General features: G+C 48.4%; 1 protein-coding gene across 2 annotated transcripts in view; it reads right to left on the bottom strand.

Moving 5' to 3' along the window:
• Window positions 1-19935, bottom strand: part of ASIC2 (acid sensing ion channel subunit 2) — a 1015092-nt gene that overhangs the window by 257850 nt on the left and 737307 nt on the right. Inside the window, exon 1 of one of the 2 annotated variants that reach the window (XM_047708910.1) lies at window positions 1521-2234. The exons of the other annotated variant lie outside the window; for it this stretch is intronic. Coding sequence (XP_047564866.1) covers window positions 1521-2234 — 714 coding nt within the window. Of the gene's footprint in view, window positions 1-1520; window positions 2235-19935 lie in introns of those variants that run through there. 2 annotated transcript variants of the gene reach the window in all.

The raw sequence follows: 19935 nt of genomic DNA, 5'->3' as shown, positions 1-19935 counted from the left end.
TGAACTCTGAAGCCAGGGGTTGCTGATTGTTGAATATAACATTGAAGTTTAGCCTAACTTTAGAGGCTGCTAGGTAGTGGTCAGCCAAACATAAACAAGGCATTGCTCATCTCATTCCTTCATCTCTGTAGAAGTCACCATTGTGCTTGACGACTGAAAGGAGTCACTTGGAAGCACGCGTTACCAGCCTCTGCTTGCTAAAGCAGGCAGGCGAACCAGTAGGCTAGGGATTCCTCCAAGGCAGGCTGAAAAGCCCAGAAAGTAAGGGGTGTTTAGGGAATGGATAAGTCAGGGCTGTTCTCCATAAAGCAATGCAAAGAAAGCAAGACTGAAGCCAGAATCACCATCCTAGACAAGGACGAGCCCAATTAGCCAATCAGAGGCCTGGCCTGACAGGCATCTGAGCCACCACCTGTTGGAATGGTGGCATCCCTTTACCACAACAGGAAAAACCTGGGCAGATACAAGACTGTCAGGAGGGAGGCAAAAGGGCTGGTAAAATCACCATCAGACATGACAAATAAACACGCAGCCCACCTTTCCCACATTAGTGGAAAAACCCAAACCCACCTAAGGCGCGTTTACACATGAATGACTGGACAGGCTTGTACCACGCTGGGGCTTGGTACTAGAACTCCTCCAAGGCAGACGGTGCACGGCAGATACCTTCTGTCTGACAGCTGCATTATCTAGACCCACAGCGTGGGGGAACCAGCACAGCAAATGGTTTACAAACCCCAAGCACAGCTTCTCCTGGCCCCTGGTGTTAGAATCAATATCTCTCCGAGGCTGTTTTCCCCATGGCAGGGGGTGGCTCCTCTAGCCCAGGACCCACACTCACCTCCAGGGGTCAAGGACCCCACAGATGCCCACCGCTCTCAATTCCCTTGGGTGCTTAAGACAGAGCTTTATTTAAAAAGCAGCAGAAGGGGCTGCTGAGTTCTCCACCTAACCAGCTACAGTTTCAGTGTCAGTTCATATTCTGGGCGTTTCCTCCCAAGTCCTCCTAGATTCCAAGTGTTTGGGAACTCAGGCAGAAGCTGCTTAGAGCAGCGCGATTTTGCCGATGGCCCCCTTTTGAAGAGCTTCTTGTTGATTTTCCCAAAAACAACAAACCCACAAGTAAGACGTGCCTCCCTCTCGTCCCATCCCTTCACCCCAGACACCGGGCAATTGCCCGGAGTCCTGTGGACCAGGGGTGAGGTCCGGGACAAAGGGCTAGCATTCACAGAGGGGACCATGAAGACAAGAGCTGGGGGCCGGGGGACTGACACCGGAAGGGGAGAGGCGGGGACAAGTGAGCAAGGTCACTCCCCCTACAGTTGTGTCCAACTTCCCACGACCTGGAGGACAAGGCTCAGGGGACCCAAGAGTGGGTTCCGCCTTGGCATCCTGGAATGATGTCACCTCACCGCCAACGGCCTGGTGTCCTACCCTGGGGGAGGAGGGCAGGGAGGGCCTACAGACTCTGGAGCGCGCGGGGAAGCCCGGGGAGCGGGGTCGCGCGGAGGGCAACTCACGGAGGAGAAGTTGTGCGGGCCGCAGAGCTCGCCGCGGTACTTGCAGGAGAGCAGCATGTCCTCGAGCTGGTGGCCCAGGCGGTCCATGAAGGCGGCGCTGATGCCCTCGAAGTGGCGCGGCGGCAGGAAGAGGCGGAAGTCGGCCAGCTTGCGGAACCACTGGCGGCGCGGCTCGTCGCCCCGCAGCAGCTCGCTGACGAGCGGGCGTGCGGTGCGGTTGGGCAGCAGCAGCCCGAGCCAGTGGCCGGCGTAGTAGAGGTCCCCCTTGGAGAGGCGCGGGAAGCGCAGAGGGTTGTTGTTGCACACGGTGACGGCGGGGAAGGGCAGCTGGCGACTCCACTCGCGGTGCACCCGCGTGTGCGACGGGAAGCTGAGCCAGTAGAGCAGGCGGTTCGAGGACCAGGACAGCAGCAAGCCGAGGGACGTGCAGAAGGCCAGCACCCACAGCGCCCGCCGCTGGAAGGAGCCCCCCGCCGCCGTGCGCCCGGCGCACATGTGCCGCAGCCCGTGCAGTTTAGCGCGGCTCAGCGACGGCCGCCCCCTGCGGGCGACCCCCGGCCCCTGCAGCGCCCGCTCGCGCACGCCGCCCCGGTCGCCCCCGGGCTGCCCGGCCGCCGCCACCGCCGCCGGCGCCGGCTCCTCGCGGGCCATGCGGAAGCGTCCCGGGCCGGTGAGCGCGGCCGCGGGCAGCCGGGCTCCGCCGCTCCGGCTCATTCATTCAGCCCGCGGCTGGCGGCAGCGGCGGCAGCCCCGGCCGGGCGGAGCCGCCATGGGAGTCCGCAGCAGCAGTGGAAGCAGCAGCAGCAGCCGCCGCGCGCAGCCCGCGCCAGGGAAGCGTGCGCCCGAAAGGAGCTCCGGTGGCGCGGCATGCCCGCCCGGCGCCGCCGCCGCCGCCGCCGCCTCCGCGGGCGCCCGCCCGGGACGGAGCGCTGCTTCGGCCCGCCGCCCCTGGCCCTGGCCTCTCCCGAGCGCCTCCCGGGCTCTCCCGGCCCCTAGTCTTCCTGCAGAGTGCCTGGCCCGGCCGCTACCTCTAGAGGGGCCCCACCGGGCGCCGCCTCTCCGGTGCCCGGGCGCTGCGCCCGCCTCCCCTCGTCTTGGACCTCGGGGGACCCTGCGCCGAGTCCCCCCTGCTCCGCCTAACCCCAGCTTTTACGCTGGTCCGGGGAGAGCAGCCACTCGGCCACCATGCCTGCTTTGGACATCCCTAAGGGCCCCGCCAGCCCAGCCGGTAGCCCAGCGGTGCTGGGACCCGGGAGAGAAGGCGCCAGGGAACGAGCGCCCCCAGAGGCGCACCGCGGCTCAGGCGCCGCGGGTGGGGTGGGTGTGTACCGGGGCGAGGGGTCGCTCAGCCGGCCGCTGCACTCGTCCCCTTCCCTGCGAGATCGCTCACTGCTCCGCGGGCTGCGCTTGGCCGACACCCTCGAAGGCTCCCCTAAGTCCCGCGCCCGAGCCCTGCGTACGACGCGCCCGCTCTCGCCTGGGGCTTGGGGCTTCTCGGGGCGTCCTGCGGGAGGCTGCTCGCTGCTGGGCCCCTTCCGGGCTTCCGGCCAGAGGAAAGTGTCTCTTCTCCCCTCGACTCTCCCGGGAGCCTCGAGTCTCCAGAAAAGGCAGGCTTCGCTGTACCCCTGCCTGTTCTTCTCCCTGCCCCGGCGGCGCCAGGAGCTGGGGACTGCGGAGCCCCGGCTGCACCTCTCTCGGCGGGGTGACCCGAACTCGCTGCTCCGCGCGTCCTTCTCTCAAGACTCCAAGCCCGCGGCGGCGACGGCGAGGCCGGCTGCGCTGCTCTCCCGGTTGCCCGGCCCTCCTCGGGCCCCGGGCGAACTTGGGCAGCGGCCGCGCGACGCTGGCGCGGCTGGGCTTAGAGCACCTGCTCCTCAGCTCGCTGGCCCCACGGCTCCGGGCGGGCGGGGCGGCGGCGGCGGCGGGCGCTGTGCGCTCCTGGAGACGCGGTGCTGACGCGCCCGGCTCCTCCTCGCTGCATTTTAATTCCTGGCCACTGTGGCCGCTGCACACCGAGCGGGAAGCCTCTTGCTGGAGCCGGCTGCCGGGTGGGGGAGGCGCTGCACAGATGTGCCCCGGGGGTGCGGGCTTGTGGGAGAAATGTGGGGGTACAACCGGTTGTGGGGCCCTATGTAGATAAGTGCGAGAACACTCCAGGCTGGGAAATGGGCCCTACGGAGAGTCATCCTCTGTGTAGTGTGGGCCTGTGAACAAGTATGTGAGGGTGTCACGCCCTGAGTGTGGGTAGGCTGTGCATGTGTATGTGTGAACGGGTATTTCTGTGTATCTCGCGCATGTGAGCTTATTTGCAGATGACGGACTGTGGCTACCCGAGGGGGTGTGATGTGTGTAGGATAGGGTGCCTGGGCTGGTATGTGTGTTCTGTGTGGGCGCGTGTGTGTGCACTTGGTGGTGGGTATGAATGGGTGTGTCGATGTGCCAATACAGAGTAGGGTTCCTGGATGTGGTGTGTGGGTTGGTGTGTTTTGCGTGTGCGTCTGGGTGTGTGGTATGTAGTATGTGTGTTGAGGTGCTGGGCGGGGTGACCTCTGACTCTTAGGAGCTTCCCAGCTGTGTGCCCCCACTACTGGGTTGGAAGGATCTGCCGCTCAGCCCTGGAGCGGGCAGCCAGCACAGCAATCCTGGAAAGGCAGGAAGGAGGATTGTGACTTCCCAGGACAGGAGTCTTCATCTCTGCATTCTCCCCCTGGGATCCAACAGTTTGAGGGCTGATGATGTCGTCCTTCCCTCCTGGGCAGGCTTAGGGGCTCCCGCTAACCCGTGGGCACTTTGGGACATTTTTATTTAACCTTTGTAATAGTCCACTTTTGTGTATTTTGAAGGCTGGATGAAACATACTCATAGTGTACTGCTAGCTCCACTTCACAGGTGAGACTAGAGAGGCCAAGTACATGCCCAAGGTCATACAGCCTGCAAGTCGCGGATTGGGATTCAGCATCCCAATCCCCAAAGCCCTGGCTCTTTCTACTGCAGCCCATGGCCTTATCTCTCTGGGCCAGCCGCCTGGAGGGCAGGGCTGGAATCCTGCTCCCGCAGCTTCCTGGCAGTAAGTGGTGCACAGCGGGTCCTTGGGGTCCTTGGACCTGTCTGTTGCTGGCTTTGGGGGGAAGGCTCTGAATCTGCCAGTTTTGTGGGGCTTCTACCAGAGGCTCATCCCCTGGTGCTCCCAGCCTAGTCCTAGTGGTCTCGTGGGTTGCCACTGTGACGCACATACCAGATAAAGTGGGATGACCTTTTGAGCTCAGCGCAGTTGTGAAAGAAGCAGCCAGGGCAAGCATATAACGTCTTCCAGAGTCCTAACTCTGGGCTGGCACGGAGCTCTGCCTTACAGAAACCTTTAGGGCATTCTATGTTTCTGATCTGTTCAGCTGCTGGAGGCTGTTTCTTTTCTGGCAGTTTCCCTCTTGAAATGTACACCTGCTGATTTGGGTTGCCTTAGTGTCTTCTGTGCCTTTGGTTTTCCTGATAATTCTCCAGATGGGTTGCTTTCCCAGGGAGAGGAGGGGTATCCTGCAGAGGCTCCTGGGGTCTTGGCACAGAAATCCAGAGGTAGACCCAGGGATGGCTAGTGACCCTCCACAAGGATCGATGGCTCTCTCTGTGGCACACGTATGTAGTGAGTTCCCTACCCACCATGATGTCCCAGACCAGTCCTTCCACCAGTTCGGCAAAGTATGTTCTTTTTTAAAGCCCCAACTTAAGCATCACCTGCCAGGAAACTGGACCCCTCATGGCCCTTGCCGTAGTACCTTGTCACGGTGTGTATCCAGATTTTCCTTCTGGACATGAACCCTTTGAGGACAGGGACTACATCTCATTCACAGTTGTGTCCCTACCTCTTAGCGCAGTGCCTAGCATGACAAGGAAGCACACTGAGACAGAAGGAGGGGAAAGGAACTAGGATTTCTTGAATATTTCTGTATGTCATGCAACTGGGCATGCAAACGTATTTAATTCCTCACTCCAGCCCTGCAAGGGAGGAATTTTTGGTCCTCTTTTTACATTTGTGAACCAAGAGCTCAGAAAGCAGGAATTGAACTCAGCTCTAACTCATTCCGAAGTCCAAGATTTTCTCTTTCCACCATGCTTCTTGCAAAAGTATAAAGATAAGTGATAATAAACATATAATAAAATAAATATAGGACTTTCTAAGCACTAGGGCCTGTTCTAAGTTATTTACACTAAGAACAAGTGTTCTAAGTACTTAATGCTCAAAATAACTATATGAAGTAAATACCATTATTTTCTGTACTTTGAAGAAGGGGAATCCTCAGCACAGAGAGGTTGAACTACTCACCCTAAGCCTCACAGCCCTTGAACCCAGGCCGTGGCTCCAGCCGCCGTGCTCTCAAACCCTTTCCCATACCACGTCTGCCCTCAGCGCTGTGCTGAATGATAGCACATGAGAATTAGCTTTCCTGATCTGGCAGCCTCACTTGGCCAGAAAAACAGATTTGCGAGGCAGTGCCTGAGCTGACCCATATAACCTCTCCACCAAGAAATTGGAATTTAGCATTGTGATTTTCCCAATAATAAGCTTTCAAGAAAATCGCCCTTTTCTTGTTTATCTCTAAAACATCTGTTGCCCCACACCTGGCACCCTGGCCTTTTCTTCTGTGTGATGTCTGCGTGCAGTGATAGCAAAGCCTCCTTCCTGGCCGGCCAGCACGCTTTCTGGTATGTGACTACCCCAGCTAAGCATAAGCTCTTCCTCGCATCAAATGAGTTTGTTGGGAGGGGGAGGTCAATTTAAGCCAATGTGATCTTCTGTTTTTATGATCCAATTTTTGGGGCCGACATTTGATGACTTGATCAGGCTTCCTGGGAGGCCCCCGATGTTCCTGTTTGCCCCTAGTCCCTACTGCTTGGCATTGGAAAGCGACTGAGGGGCCACCCAGCCCTGCTCCCTCCTGCTACAGGAATCCCTCCTACACACCTCTTCAGGAACAGTCCACCGGGAACCAGTTCTATTCTGGAACATCTGGCAGCGTTGGAAGCTTCTTCCTTTCATCGGCTTGGAATCTGTCATTTTGTTCATTTCTTCCATTTCCCCTAGTTTATCTCCGGAGGCCTGCACAACTAAGTTTGATCTTTTCTGCACATGGGAACCATTCAAAATACTTTACAGAATTGAAGTACAATGATGCTGAATGGAGTTCCACCAGTCTGCCTACCTAGCAAATTCTTCAAGGTAAGTCTTTTCTTCTCAGGAGAAATGTGACCAGATCCTACAATGGTTTCTCCTGTACTTGCTGCCCTTGAAGTGGTATCTTACAGGTCAACCTCCTTAGAATGTGACCACCGAGCCCTGCAAAGCCCTTTACTCTGGACTTGGTCTTTCCTGGCCCTAGTCTTTCTGATGGCTGTGGGTTCTTATTTGCCCTCTTAGCTCTGAGATGTACTGGACGTGGTGGGTGGAAAGAGGGGTCCCTAACGATGGGTTCCTGGTGGCCCTGCTTAGACTCTGCTGCTCATGGTAATGAGTCAATATGACCTTCAGTACTAGAGTTCACTGATCTTAGGGGGCAGGTGGGCTTTTGTGGGTTTACCTGTGTACCCAAATCTGTTTTTCCCTTTATTTTTCCATCTCTACTGACCTTGGCTCTCTGTCACTCTGCCTCCTTCTCCTTTCCCCTTTTTTCTTCTCCTTTTTTTTTTCCCCCTCTCCCCTTTCTCTTCTCCCAACCTCTGCCTGAAACCTAGTGGTCCTATCTGATACCTCCTTAGTTCACGCTGCTGGTGGCCTCTGTGGTGGCTATCATAGGCCTGGCTGCCATATCACAGAACCTGAGCAAATGCCCAGTGGTCATGATGGAGATTCCTGCACTAGTGAAAAGAGCAAGGAGGACTTCTCCATGGTGGTCTTAGTTCATTGCACACTTTTGCCTCCCACCCCTCCCACCCTCCACCACGGGGCTGGCTTTAGAGTTGCTGGTCCATTTTACCTTTCCCCATGCTTTGGCATGCCCGCTGCTTTTTCCACTCAATGCATGGCTTTCTTGTATTACACTTAACTTCTCCTAGTTCTCTCTTTTCCTGGGCTCTTTCTTAGACTCACCAGTTATCTATCTATCTATCTATCTATCTATCTATCATCTATATGTCTTGCACTTTTGGCCACCCTCATTTTACTGGAATTCAAACTCTCAGTTGCCCAGCCTTCACCAGCACTAAGCTACAGGAGAAGAGGGCCCTCAACCACCAGAGAAGGATCAGAGGCTAGAAGGACAGGTCCAGAGTCTAGCGGACCGATAGGCTCATGCTCTGGAGGGAACTCTGCTAAAACCCAGTGCTCCACATGGACTGGCAAATCCTGAAAGCTGGGAGCTGGATATTGAATCTAATTTAACCCCTTCTCTCTCGAGGGAGGAAGCTGAGAGGGAAGAGGGGAGAGCAGAGAGGCTCGCTATAAATCATACAGATTGGTACTGAAAAATGCAGAACCAGAATCCAAATTCTAACTTCCAGTTCCTTCTCTGCTCACTCTAGGAAATATCTTTTTAAAAGTCCACTTTTAAATCAGTATTCACATGGCTCTAAAAGGACAAAAGGATAAAGAGTCTATCTGGTAAGCAAGTCCCTCTGCCCATTCCCCTCCCCCAGCCACCCATTTTTCCTCCCCAGAGGCAACTAAGGCCATCAATTTGTTGCATTATCTATTAGTGCTACTTCGTGAATATACTTATGTGCGTTTAGCCTCCATATGTCCCCTTTTCTTACACAAATGGTTGCATTCTGTGAATACCATTTACTCGAGTAATTGTAGTCCATGTTCTTCACACCTTTCCCCTGTATTTTCAGTTATTTTATGGTTGCCTTCCTCTGACATCTCATTCCAACTTCTGTTATTTTCTTCAACTTCTCATTTCACATTGTCTTGCTCTCCCATCCAATAAGGACAGAGGGTCCTATTGAAAAGGTGGTACACAGAGCTTATCATTTTATTATCAGATTTTTTCATTAACTCTTTGCTAGATACACTGGTGGACAGAAGCTCTTGTGGAGATCATCTCAAACAGTAAGTAATGCAAAGATATTTCCATTTGCCTCTGGAAAGTATTACAAGGTATATTTGCATAGGATTTAGTTTTCTGGTCATATTTACTTAGACTAATTATCACACACACACACACACACACACACACACACACACACACACATATTGAGTGCCCTGAGCACACAGCTCTGGTTGGTTTTGGGAAGATGGTCCAAACATGCATTGGATGACAGACAAAGCTAGCTTGGGATTCAGAAGTTTCTGTGACTCATACGTAGAGTGGATAAAACATACTACAGAAAGAACCACAGGGTTTCAGTGCCTCATGATCTAAAATGACCATGTAGTTAAACTTGGAGAAGAAATTGGTGTACAGAGCCCAGCATCTTGCTCTTGTTCACTGGGAAGTTGATCTGATGATGGAGATCATGATGATGATGATAGTGATGGTGATGCTGGTGGTGATGCTGGTGATGATGATGGGTGTTGGTTTTGGTGATGATGATGGTGGTGATGATGGTAGTGCTGTTGGTGATGATGATGGTGACAATGATGATGCTGGTGTTGGTGATAACGATGGTGGTAATGGTGGTGGCGATGATGGTGATGGTGAGGACAGTGACGATGACAATATTCGATAGCTGACATTGATTGAGCACCATGTGTCAGCCGCTGTGCTCCATGAACGTGTGCTAACTTACATAATCCTCACAGCATTCCTATGAGATACGTACCACCAGTACAGCTCTTCTACATAGACGAAACCAAGGTGAAGATTGAATAAGTACCTTGTCCAGATGGTGGCTAGACTGAAACCTAAGGATTTGGGCTCCAGAGTACAAGCTCTTAATTAAGTGGGTTGTCATTGGCTGGAAGTGTACAGATATTTATTGAGTCCCCAGAGCATGTCAGGCACTGTCTTTTTAGCACTGGGAATGTGTCATCTGTTCACATTGGCCCCTGCCTCAGCTTACAGCCTAGTGGACGACATGGGTAAAAAAATAGATCATTTTAAAAGCATGATAAATGCTTTGCCAGAGATAAGCACAGGGTACTGAGAGGGTCTAGAGGAGGATCTCCCTTCAACTGGCCTGAGAGTTTTCACCATACCCCTTCCCAGTTTTCCACTTAATTTTGCCATTTGTTTTCACATTCACACGCCACCTCCCGGAGAACTTTGTGACTGTCCCCAGGGATGAATCTTGGAGATAGGATCTGAGCCCAGAGGCCATGCTAGTGCAGTCCCATGTTAAGGATGCTCGGATCCATGATGCCCATGATGTCCACATCCACGTCCTCCTCCTGCTGTGAGCTTTTGTGTTCCCAGTGGCATCTTGTTGACTTGGGACACTTACTTTCTAAGCTCAGACCACCTTAATCACCAGTCTCCTTCCCCCAGCTTTGCTTACTTATCATTGGCTTATTCTGGGTTTAAGCTTGAATAACTGAGCCTTGGTTGTAACACCGGCCATAAAGTTAACAGAGCAATGGAACCTTGCACACTTTTCTACACAATTTCCCCTCCCATACACATAACAAAACTCTCATTAAAATTGTTAAGCATAATAACCTTGTCTGTAGTTACCGTCCGCTCATATTATGAAAGGCACACAGTTAAAATAGGATTTAATGAAATATAAAACCCCAGGTACAATTAGGCATATTATTCACAATTCCTTGACTATCTCCTTAACTGTTTTTGGCCATGACTTAATCCTACCCTGACTCTCACCTCTCCTTTCGGGAGCACTAAGTAACCAGCTCTGAATCTGTTTTGTAGACAGACCTTCTGCAGTGACTCAGATTTAAGGCTAGGTTGATTTGTCAAAGGCCTCCGTCCAGGCTGCTTTTCCTCCTAGCCATGGCTTTCCCCTGTCTCAGCCACTAGCATGTGTTTACTCACTTTCCCTTATAAATGACCTGACCAAACCACTACCTCGGGTTTCTCTACTCCTAGTTTATCTTGCCTGTCCACCCACCAGAGGAGCAGAAAGGGAACGATTTAAGTACATTCTTTGGCAGCCATGTGGGTCTGTGCAATTATCTAAACAGAAGACAGGAAGAGAAGGGGGGGGACAGGAGAGGTAGGATAAGGGAAGTGGAGGGGAGGGGAGGAGAACGGGAGAGTGGGGAGGAGGGGAGAGGAAAAGAGCACAGAGTACCTACCACGTACTCTTTTTTTTTTTTTCCTATCTATTTGACAGACAGAGATCACAAGGAGGCAGAGAGGGAGGCAGAGAGAGAGGGGAAAGCAGGCTCCCTGCTGAGCAGAGAGCCCGATGTGGGGCTTGATCCCAGGACCCTGAGATCATGACCTGAGCCGAAAGCAGAGGCTTTAACCCACTGAGCCACCCAGGTGCCCCCTTATGTACACCATGTAATGGTTCTTCATGACAGCTCTCCCAGGTGGATAATATTATTCCCACTGTACAGATGAGGACATAGAAACCTTTTCTTTCCAATCCCATTCTCTCTGTTGCTGGCTCAAGCATAGCTTAAGCCACAAAAATAGCCATAATCACATAAGGCAACCATTCGCTAAGCTAGATATCAGGCACTGGGTTAAATGTCATTTTCCAGATGAAGAAAATGAAGCTCAGAGAGGTGAAATCACCTGCCTAGGGTCACACAGCATATGTCACACCGTGTAGAGCCGGGGTTCCAACCCAGGTCTGACTCCAGCGTGTTGGTAATAATTCGAAAGGCAGGAAATTGGGAGTTTAGAAGGAGAAAAAACAAAGTGGATAGCAATGTAAAGATCTTTGGGGAGATGAAGGAAGTGAAAACAGAAGCTAGGTTCTCAGTCTGCTGTGCATCTGGAGTTATGCTCTTCCTAGCTCCCGTGATGCCATCCTGGGCAGAGCCCAAACTATACAGGCCTAGTGATTGGGAAAGGTTTAGGGAAGCATCCATGGCTATAAGGGTCACGCTGGGCAAAGTAAGGTCGAGAAGGCCACACAAAATATTTCCTCTCTCAACTTCCAAATGACCTCTCATGCTGAGAGCTACCACATGGCCACAAAGTAGGAACTCATCTTTACAAACTAAGGGTTTTCAGCCTATCTGCTCGTCTCCTTCCCTCTCTGCTCCCTCCCTCCCTCCAACCCACCTTCCTTCCTTTCTTCCTTCCTTCCTTCCTTTCTTCCTTCCTTCCTTCAGACCTCAGCCTTGCCTTCTCCTTTCTAATCAATATTTCTTTAGCTCAACAGTGTTTAAACTTACTCACTTAATATTTCTCTGCAGCCTACAGCACTAACACACAACATTAGATTCAAAACAGTTTTCTGAAAGTGCTTGGAGTTATAAAGGCAAGTTCATAAGCTTGATGTGTAATAAGAATCAGGTATGAACTGTTGTTCATACCCTTTCATCTGGCAATTCCACACCCTAGTGGGTTCCCTAAGGAAATAACCCCAAAGCAAAGAAAAAGTACAAAGGTATTCACAGTGAGGATTTTCATGATAGAAGAGAAAACAAACAAACAAAACTAAGAAAAGTTTATATGCCCAACAATAAGGAGAATGGCCAAACAAACTATGGTCACTATGTCACTGGAAAATGATGTCATTAAAAGGAAAAAAAAAAAAAAAAAAACGAGGCCAAGGATGCCAGTGTGTTGAGTTAGATATGAAATAGTGTTGAATGCCAACATCCGAGCACAAAGGGCACACCCACCTGGCCACCTCTTTAGAAAAACATCTCTTTGCACTTGAAAAATGGTCAGAGGGGAACTAGGAGAGACAGGGTTTCCCAACAAATAGGTTCTTTTGGCAAACTTACGTAGATTTCAGACAAACTCAACCCAAGTAAGCTTGCCAGAGCCAAGCTTGGAAAGAAGGCACGTCAAAAAAAAAGAAAGTTTTCTCTTTCTGGAAAGTGATATCACTGGATTTGGGGCATTGGAGCCCTGGACCTCTTAGTCAACCTCGCCTCCCTATTCTGGCGCTCACCAGTGAGCACCCTGCCCAATCTGGTATTGTCCCCATGGCTTCCGAATCCTGGGTCTCCCTGTCTTGCATTATCAGGCTCCTCCAGGACCGCCACCTTGGTCTCAGTCCCAGTGATGACTTAGTGATAGATGTCCTGTGACCAACTAGTGACACATAATAAAAACTATCTCAGAAGCTAACCTGTCCCCAAATAAAGGAGAGGTCTTTGTGTGAGGATTGCCTCTGCCGTGTGGCTTCCCTTGTATCCTTTCTGCTTGCTGTGTCTCCATCCTCTGTTCCCAGTCTCTGCTGGATGACCTTACTCTGACTTGTGATTAAACTCCTGGCTGGACAGCTTGGTTTGACGCATTTGACCCTGGCTGGATCTGAACAGTGTGAAGGGCTTGAGCATTTCCCCCAATGACAAGCATGCTTTCATCTTTAACCATGGTTGGAATTCTGCTGGGTCTTAACACCCATAAAACTCTAATTTCTAGGTTAGAGGCAGTGCAGGGAGATAAGGAAGAATACATTTGAGCAGTCTGAGCAGTCACAATGCATGTCACAAAATCCGTAATAATAGTAGTAGCCTTAATTGATTGAGGCTAATAATATGGTAGGCCTGGGAACTTTGCATGCATTATCTCATTTAATCCCCACAGTAATCTGAGTGAAGTAGAGAGATATTATTATTTCTATTTGTGCCAGGAAGGAATATGAGTCTGAGAAACAGCAAGTGAATGTGAATTACTGAAGGTCAAAGTCAGGTTTTGCTGAAGTCAAATCCTGTCTCTTCCTGGCACCCTACGTCCCCCGGCCATTATACTCTACAGTCTTTTAGGCACTGAAGGACCTACCACGTGGTTGAGGCATAAGTAAGCCCTTGTCCTTTATGGAGTCTGCTTACTCTTACTGTACATACAATCTTGGTAACATACTTGGGTATTGTTTTTTGGGCTCTCAGCAGATAAAAGTAGTGCGTTTTCTAAAAGGAAGCAAGGAGGCTTGAGATTCAAGAGTACAAATAGCTTGAATGTATAGCCAAAGCCTGACAACAAAGGAACAGACAGAAACAACTATAAAAACAGATCAAAGGACTAAAAAAAAAAAAAAAAAAAAAAAGATGCCATTTAATGTTGGGCAAACTTCCCACATCTCAAATAGTCCTGAGTCTTTTAGCCCAAAATAATAGTTGGAACTTAAAAGGATAGCCTCGCATCACCACGATCACATTTTGTTTTGTATAATTTGTATAAGAATATAGAAAAGGCTGGCATATATTTCAGAAGGAGTTTTAGCCACAGTGTTCCATTAAAAAAAAAAAAAGTAGTGGTTCTTAAAAGAGAAAATAAATCCTTAACTCCTGGAAATGCTGGCTATTCAGAAAAATGACTGATATCTGTAGGAGAGAGAGTATGGCTAACTGAGGTTTTCACTCTCTCTGGTCCATTGTTTCAGCTGTCACCTGGAACAGAAGCTTCCTTGTTGTCATTTGCTTGATAGCCAAACAGGGATTGGCACGTGGCTTACCATTCCAAATTGATTACGTTCCTGCCAGTTGGGCTGGGTTGTGGGTGTTTAGTTGCTCTATAAAAGGGAGTTTTGTGGTATTTAAATGTTTCTATCTCTTTTCTGTGTCTTCAACGAAACACAATGACAAGACCAGTTTTTACCACATTTTTCCCCCCCGGAGGAAGAAACAATAAAGGAGAAATAGAATATCGATTTGAGAAAACAGTTCTAACACTCATGTCTCCATCAGAAACATTTCAGGGTTTTGTTCTGTAGGACTTGGAAGTCTTGGGCAAGAGGTGACAGGAATAGGAATAGCAGAATTCCAGCTTACCGAGGAGTGTCAGAAATCAGAGTATCTCCACGGATGCAGCTCATGTACTAACTTTCTGAATGCAGACTTCCCTTTGGAGGGTTGTGTGTGTGTGTGTGTGTGTGAGTGTGTGTGTGCGTGCGCACACTAGTGCCTGTGTGCATGTCTATGTTTGTATTTCCCGTTTGCATATTCACTCATTGATTGATACAGAGAAATGTGAGATGTCTGCACTGCTTTGTAAAGTATTGACGTTATATCCTTTTAAATTTGGAACCGGAATTTTACTCATGGGAAGTGACATTTCAGTCTTGAATTCTAAGTCCCTTTTCAACCTAGAAATCTTGGAGTTATCCTCAACTAAGCCATCACTCCCACCATATTCCATCGATCACTGGAGGCTGTCTGGTGCTGCCCTCCTCAATCATTCTCAAGCCCATGGTCTGTGATCCGTTCTCAGGGCAACTACTGGTTTGGGCCCTCCTAGTCTAGAGCTTACAGCTTACCCTCCTATTACAGTCTTAACTGGATGCCTTGCCTCTGACTTCCTTCCTCTCCAACCCAGTCCCCACTGTGCCATTCTGAACTTAAAATCCTTCAATGACTCCCTGCTGCTTACCTCAGACCTTCACAGCCCAAGCGCTGTGTCACACAGTGGGATGTAGGAAGTGCAAGTATTTTGGGGTTATAAGACAGGCTTGGGGCAGTGGAGTCTCAGGGGCTTCTTCAAGACTGCAGCCTTGTCCACTTGTCCCAGTATGGTGTATAGATATTTCCTATTTTGTTCTATAACAAATTCCAGGAAGTTCTAGCTTCTACAACCCTTCTCACTCTGGCCCATCTACAACCCCTCCTTTTTTTTTTTTTTTAAATTTGTGGCTTGGTGAACATGTACTGTTTTAAGACCTGCTCAACATTTCCACCCCCCCCCCACCCCTGAAGCTTTCCCCTGCTCCTGCAAACAGGACTAACCATCGTCTCCCCTCTGCTCCAATGCAAGCCAGCTAGGGGAACTTGGGAAGGTTCCTTAAACTCTTTGAGTCTTAATTTCCTCATTTGAAAAATGGAGATAATAATATCTGCTTTGCAGGGTTAGCACAATGATTAAATAAAACAACATATGTAAAGCATTTAGCACAGAACTTGGCATATAGTAAGCACTCAGTAAATATTTGTTGAATAATAAATGGTAGTTGCTACCGTTAACTATCAAACTTTTGCCAGTGTACTTATCCCATAATCGTGCGACGGTTGTTAACTCCTCTTTTTAGGATTTTCCTATTCATTTCAGTGCAATAGATTCTGGTCTGCTAGGATATCAGTTCCATGAAGGAAAGGATCTTGAGCTTGTCCACCGGTATATCTTATACAACCTCAACAGGGCCTGGCACATGTATGTTTGCTCACTTGCTTTCCTCATTTGCTTCTTGTGAAGGTCAAGTGCCATGATGTGCATGAGATACTCTGAACATGTAAACGCCCCAAATATCTTATATATCTGGGAGTTATCCATTCATTGACTCTTTTTGTCTCCAGGCTGACGCTTGGGTTTGCACTCTGCCAGCACATTAACCTGCCTGCAGACTCATGTTCTGGTGTGGCATGTAAGTTCTGGGGAAGTCTGGTGCCCACATACAATGCTAGCACTTGTGTTGGACAGAGGTAACTAAGGCAGACATTCTAATTTGTATCATTGCCTTCTGAAATAGAAGAGCCACTTATGGATCTGTCAGCCACAGCTCTCATGCTTATAGCACAAATGCAGTTCTAGATATGTTGTACCCTGAGTCCTGCTACCCTCATTCTCCAAGCCATGGTGTGACAGTCTCTATCAAGGACAGAGTCACGTTGGGAAGGGCAGGTGAGGGAGACCAGTGTGGACTTCACTTTAGAGAAGAGCTGGAAGCTCTTTAGTGATCCATGGGTCCAATCTCCTTGGTCTAATTTATAGAAAAAGAAATTGTGCCCCAGAGAGAGTCTGTGACTTGTCCAATATCACACAGCCAGGGACTCCCCATAAGTATCCCTTCCTTCTGCTTTAGTACAGTGTCTAACAGAGGGAGAAAGAGATGGAGTTTAAGGCAGAGGAAATAAGAATACCTGGAAAATATTGAGAAAATAAGGTGTCTTTAAGGGCTTCATTCATATATATTTGGTAGCTCAGGTCTGTAAACAGAGGCTGAGAAGAGAAGATTCTCTGTATATGAAGGTGAGTAAACATAGATAAGGCACAAAGGAGGCTTGAAGCCACATTGGTGTGTGTGGACGTGGGTATGTATGTGGATGTGTACTTTGTTATTTAAGTAATGAGAGCTTTGTTATGTTTTTTGTTTCACTTGCAAGAAATTTGAGTTGAGGAATACAAATAACATGGAGCTTTTAGAGAATTAGTTTCTCAACAGGTAGGAGAAGGAATTGGAGGTGAGAAGCAGGGAGACAGGGAGACAATTGGAATCTTCTCTGCTTGAGTTGATGAGAGCCTCAGCATGGTGGTAATGGCGGGAATGGAAAGCAATATTGCCAAGGAATATTCCCACGGAAAAGAATAATTAAGGGATATGTGTGAGAGATGCAGAGTAAGAAGAATCAACATGAGTCTCCTTAATGAAAATAGTAACAATTAATCAGATGCCAAGGTGATGAAGGGGAAGTCAGACAGGTAACAAGGAGGCAAACTTCCTTTAAAATGCTAAAGAGACCAAAGAGACAGGAAATCTTAAACAAAAGGACTTCAGTTTTAATAAGAGGGATTTCTTGGCTGGGATAGAGAATCAAGCTAATTGGAGAAGGAGGGACTCAGTGGCTTTCGACTTATTATTTAAGAAATCTCGAAATGTATGTTTCCTTTTAATGAGATGGTGTTTCTTCAAAATCTTAACAACCATGCATAGTTCCTTTCCCTCATCTACCTCCTCCCCTTCTCCAAGAGGAGTCAGGCCTTTCCCATCATTCGAGGCCTGGGTTCTAGACAGTGGGTATATTACATCCTGCTCATGGCATTTTCTGCTTTTTATGATCCTTACTTTTTCTTCTGCATCTTCTCTTGCCAAATTTGGATTTGATCTTGGAATTCCCTTCCTTTGTGACTTCCAGTCCCCTGCTGGGTTGCCTTATTTTAACACCTCTCCTGGTGTTGCCTGAAGCCAGCCCCACCAGCCTCCTGATTATGAACCAAACCCTAGTTATGGAGCCTGGCCCAGGAGCTGGCATACTGTAGATATCTAATAATTCTGTGTTGTTGAATGAGCAAATGAATGAGTGATGAATGGATAAAGAAAGGAAGGTAGGAGGATAGAAGAAATAAAGGGAGCAATTTTATTCCATGGAGAGATTTAACCTATATGACACCAAAGAACTTGGTTGAGCTGGTCTATTCCTGGTGAAAGGCAGTGCCACCTACACATCCAAGACATTATGAATCATCTACATAATTTAAGAGCCATTCTTTTTAGTAGGAAAAATAACAAGATTGAGTAGGTAGCTTTGGTGAACTGGTCAACCCATTCAGTGATAGCTCCATGTCCTTTTATCAAACAGACAAGTTCTGAGCTGATTGAGTCATGGGGAGCTTGGCATTGTAGTAGTCACTTACTCTGTATGTTGGAAGGCTCCCACTGATTTGGGACTGACAAATTCTCACCACATTGCAATGAGCAATAATGAAGTGGCATGACTGTCTTCCATTGCCACTGCCTCCTAGTTCTACAGCTACATCCTAGAGCTTCTCTCAGTTCTCTTTCCGCCATTGCCTCCTTTTCTTCTTCCTCATCTGGCTCCTTCCTTCCTCTTTTCCTTCTTACTTGTCTTACTGCTCAGATATTGACTTTTGAAACTCCTGGTTAAAGATGTTGGATTATCTGCAGACATGTATCTTTTACCTCGATAAACTCCATCAAATTAATGGTTAAAAAAAAAAGAAAGAAATGATATTTTCAAAGACAAAGAAGAGACATCTGTGGATTATATATGTCAATGCATTCTTTAAATGCAGGATACAAATGGTAGAACAGAGGAGCTGTGAGCTAGAGTACTGGCAGAGAGGAAATCCCATAAGAAGCTAGCCTGAGCTGGTTCACCTTACAGAATCCCTGTTACTTAGAGGTCTCTTGGGCTGCTTGAACATAGAATGTCCCAAATTGAAATCATCACCTTCTTCCTTCTCCTCCTCTACCACCATCACCACCTTTGCTGCCACTGCTATCACCTTCCTCCTCTGTTCCCGTCAGTGCATCCTTGCCTCCCTCCTCTAGTCCTTACCCTAAAGGATGGCACCACTGACCACACAAAGCAAAGTGCACCCTCCACATCCAAACTTTGAGTACTACACTCAAAACCATTATATTGACTTCTATAAACACAAATCACTTCACATACCAATGTACGCTCTTGTATCTGTTCTCCCACAAGACCATAAGATCTTAGGGAATGTTTCATCCTTGACAGTAATTTCAAAGTTGAGCACATGCTGGATGTGTAGTAGGTACTACATAAAGAATTGGTGAGGAATCCCTATCTCTGAAGGGTGTTTTGTTCTTAGAATACCATCACCCCTCCCCACTCTATGGAGTCAAGCAAGATGATGCCTTTATCAATCAAAAGTTTTTCCAAAATTGAGAAACAGAATAACATTACTACAGTATTATACTCACTTATTAGGGCGTATTATTGTAATTAGAGTGTATTATATTACTGTTAGAGTATATTATATTGTTCTAATATTAATACTCTATATTATTGCAATACCATTGTTTGATGGTTGTCCACTGAAGCCTATAACATATCTTAACTCCTGTGATATCCACTTGTATGTCCAATCTATGGTGGTGAGATATGATATTTATGCTCCAGGGAAGCAGGTGGTGCTTGGAATGACAGTGGTACTCAGGAACACAAGCTTTGAGTTTGTGTCTCAAATCTGCCACTGATTTATCCTGTGGCTTTAGGAAAGTCACTGCTCTTCTCTGATAATAGGTCCTTCATCTTTAAGATGACACTGTTGGGCTAGATAATCTCTAGGATTTGTGTTTCTCTAAGACTTGTATACACCTGAGCTCATCATTAACCTTGGACTAGAGACGCCCTTGTCTCTCCTTCAGAGCCATCCTGAGTGCTAACATTGCCTCCTTAATTCAGGTTAGGAATGCGCATCAGCAAAGACAGAGGTTAGAGACTTGTGTTGATCGGAGAGAACAGCCTGTACTTTCATCCTCAGGCTTAGAACCTACGTGAAAAATGCCTCTGAAGAAGTTGGACACTGGTTGTGCGTGGGTTTGATCCTTACTTTGTATCTTCTGCTGTTCTCTCTTTTTATGTTTTTCCAGAAGGGGAAAACTACTCAAAAGAGTCCAAGAGACACAGTCTTCTCTTGGAACATACACCTGCTGATTTCAATGATGTTTGTACACAAGATTGCTTGAGGGCTGGGAGGAAAACTTTTCTTATCCTTTTATATATGACTAAAAAGGAATGTTGCATTTTTGTCTTAGCATTACTAATCTGGTCCAAGAGCTAGAGCTTTCTTGGGAATCACAGAGCCTGGTTTTCCAGCCTCTGGTTAGAGAGGCAGATGGGTAAACACAGAACTGTTAGAACTCACTCTGGGTTCAAAAGACTTGGGAGGAGTGGTATGAAGCTCAGAATCTC

This window comes from Lutra lutra, chromosome 16 (genome assembly GCF_902655055.1).
Source record: "Lutra lutra chromosome 16, mLutLut1.2, whole genome shotgun sequence".
In the NCBI taxonomy this organism is placed as follows: domain Eukaryota; kingdom Metazoa; phylum Chordata; class Mammalia; order Carnivora; family Mustelidae; genus Lutra; species Lutra lutra.
Note: the sequence above shows the minus strand (reverse complement) of the source record. Positions and strands in the feature narration are given on the sequence as shown.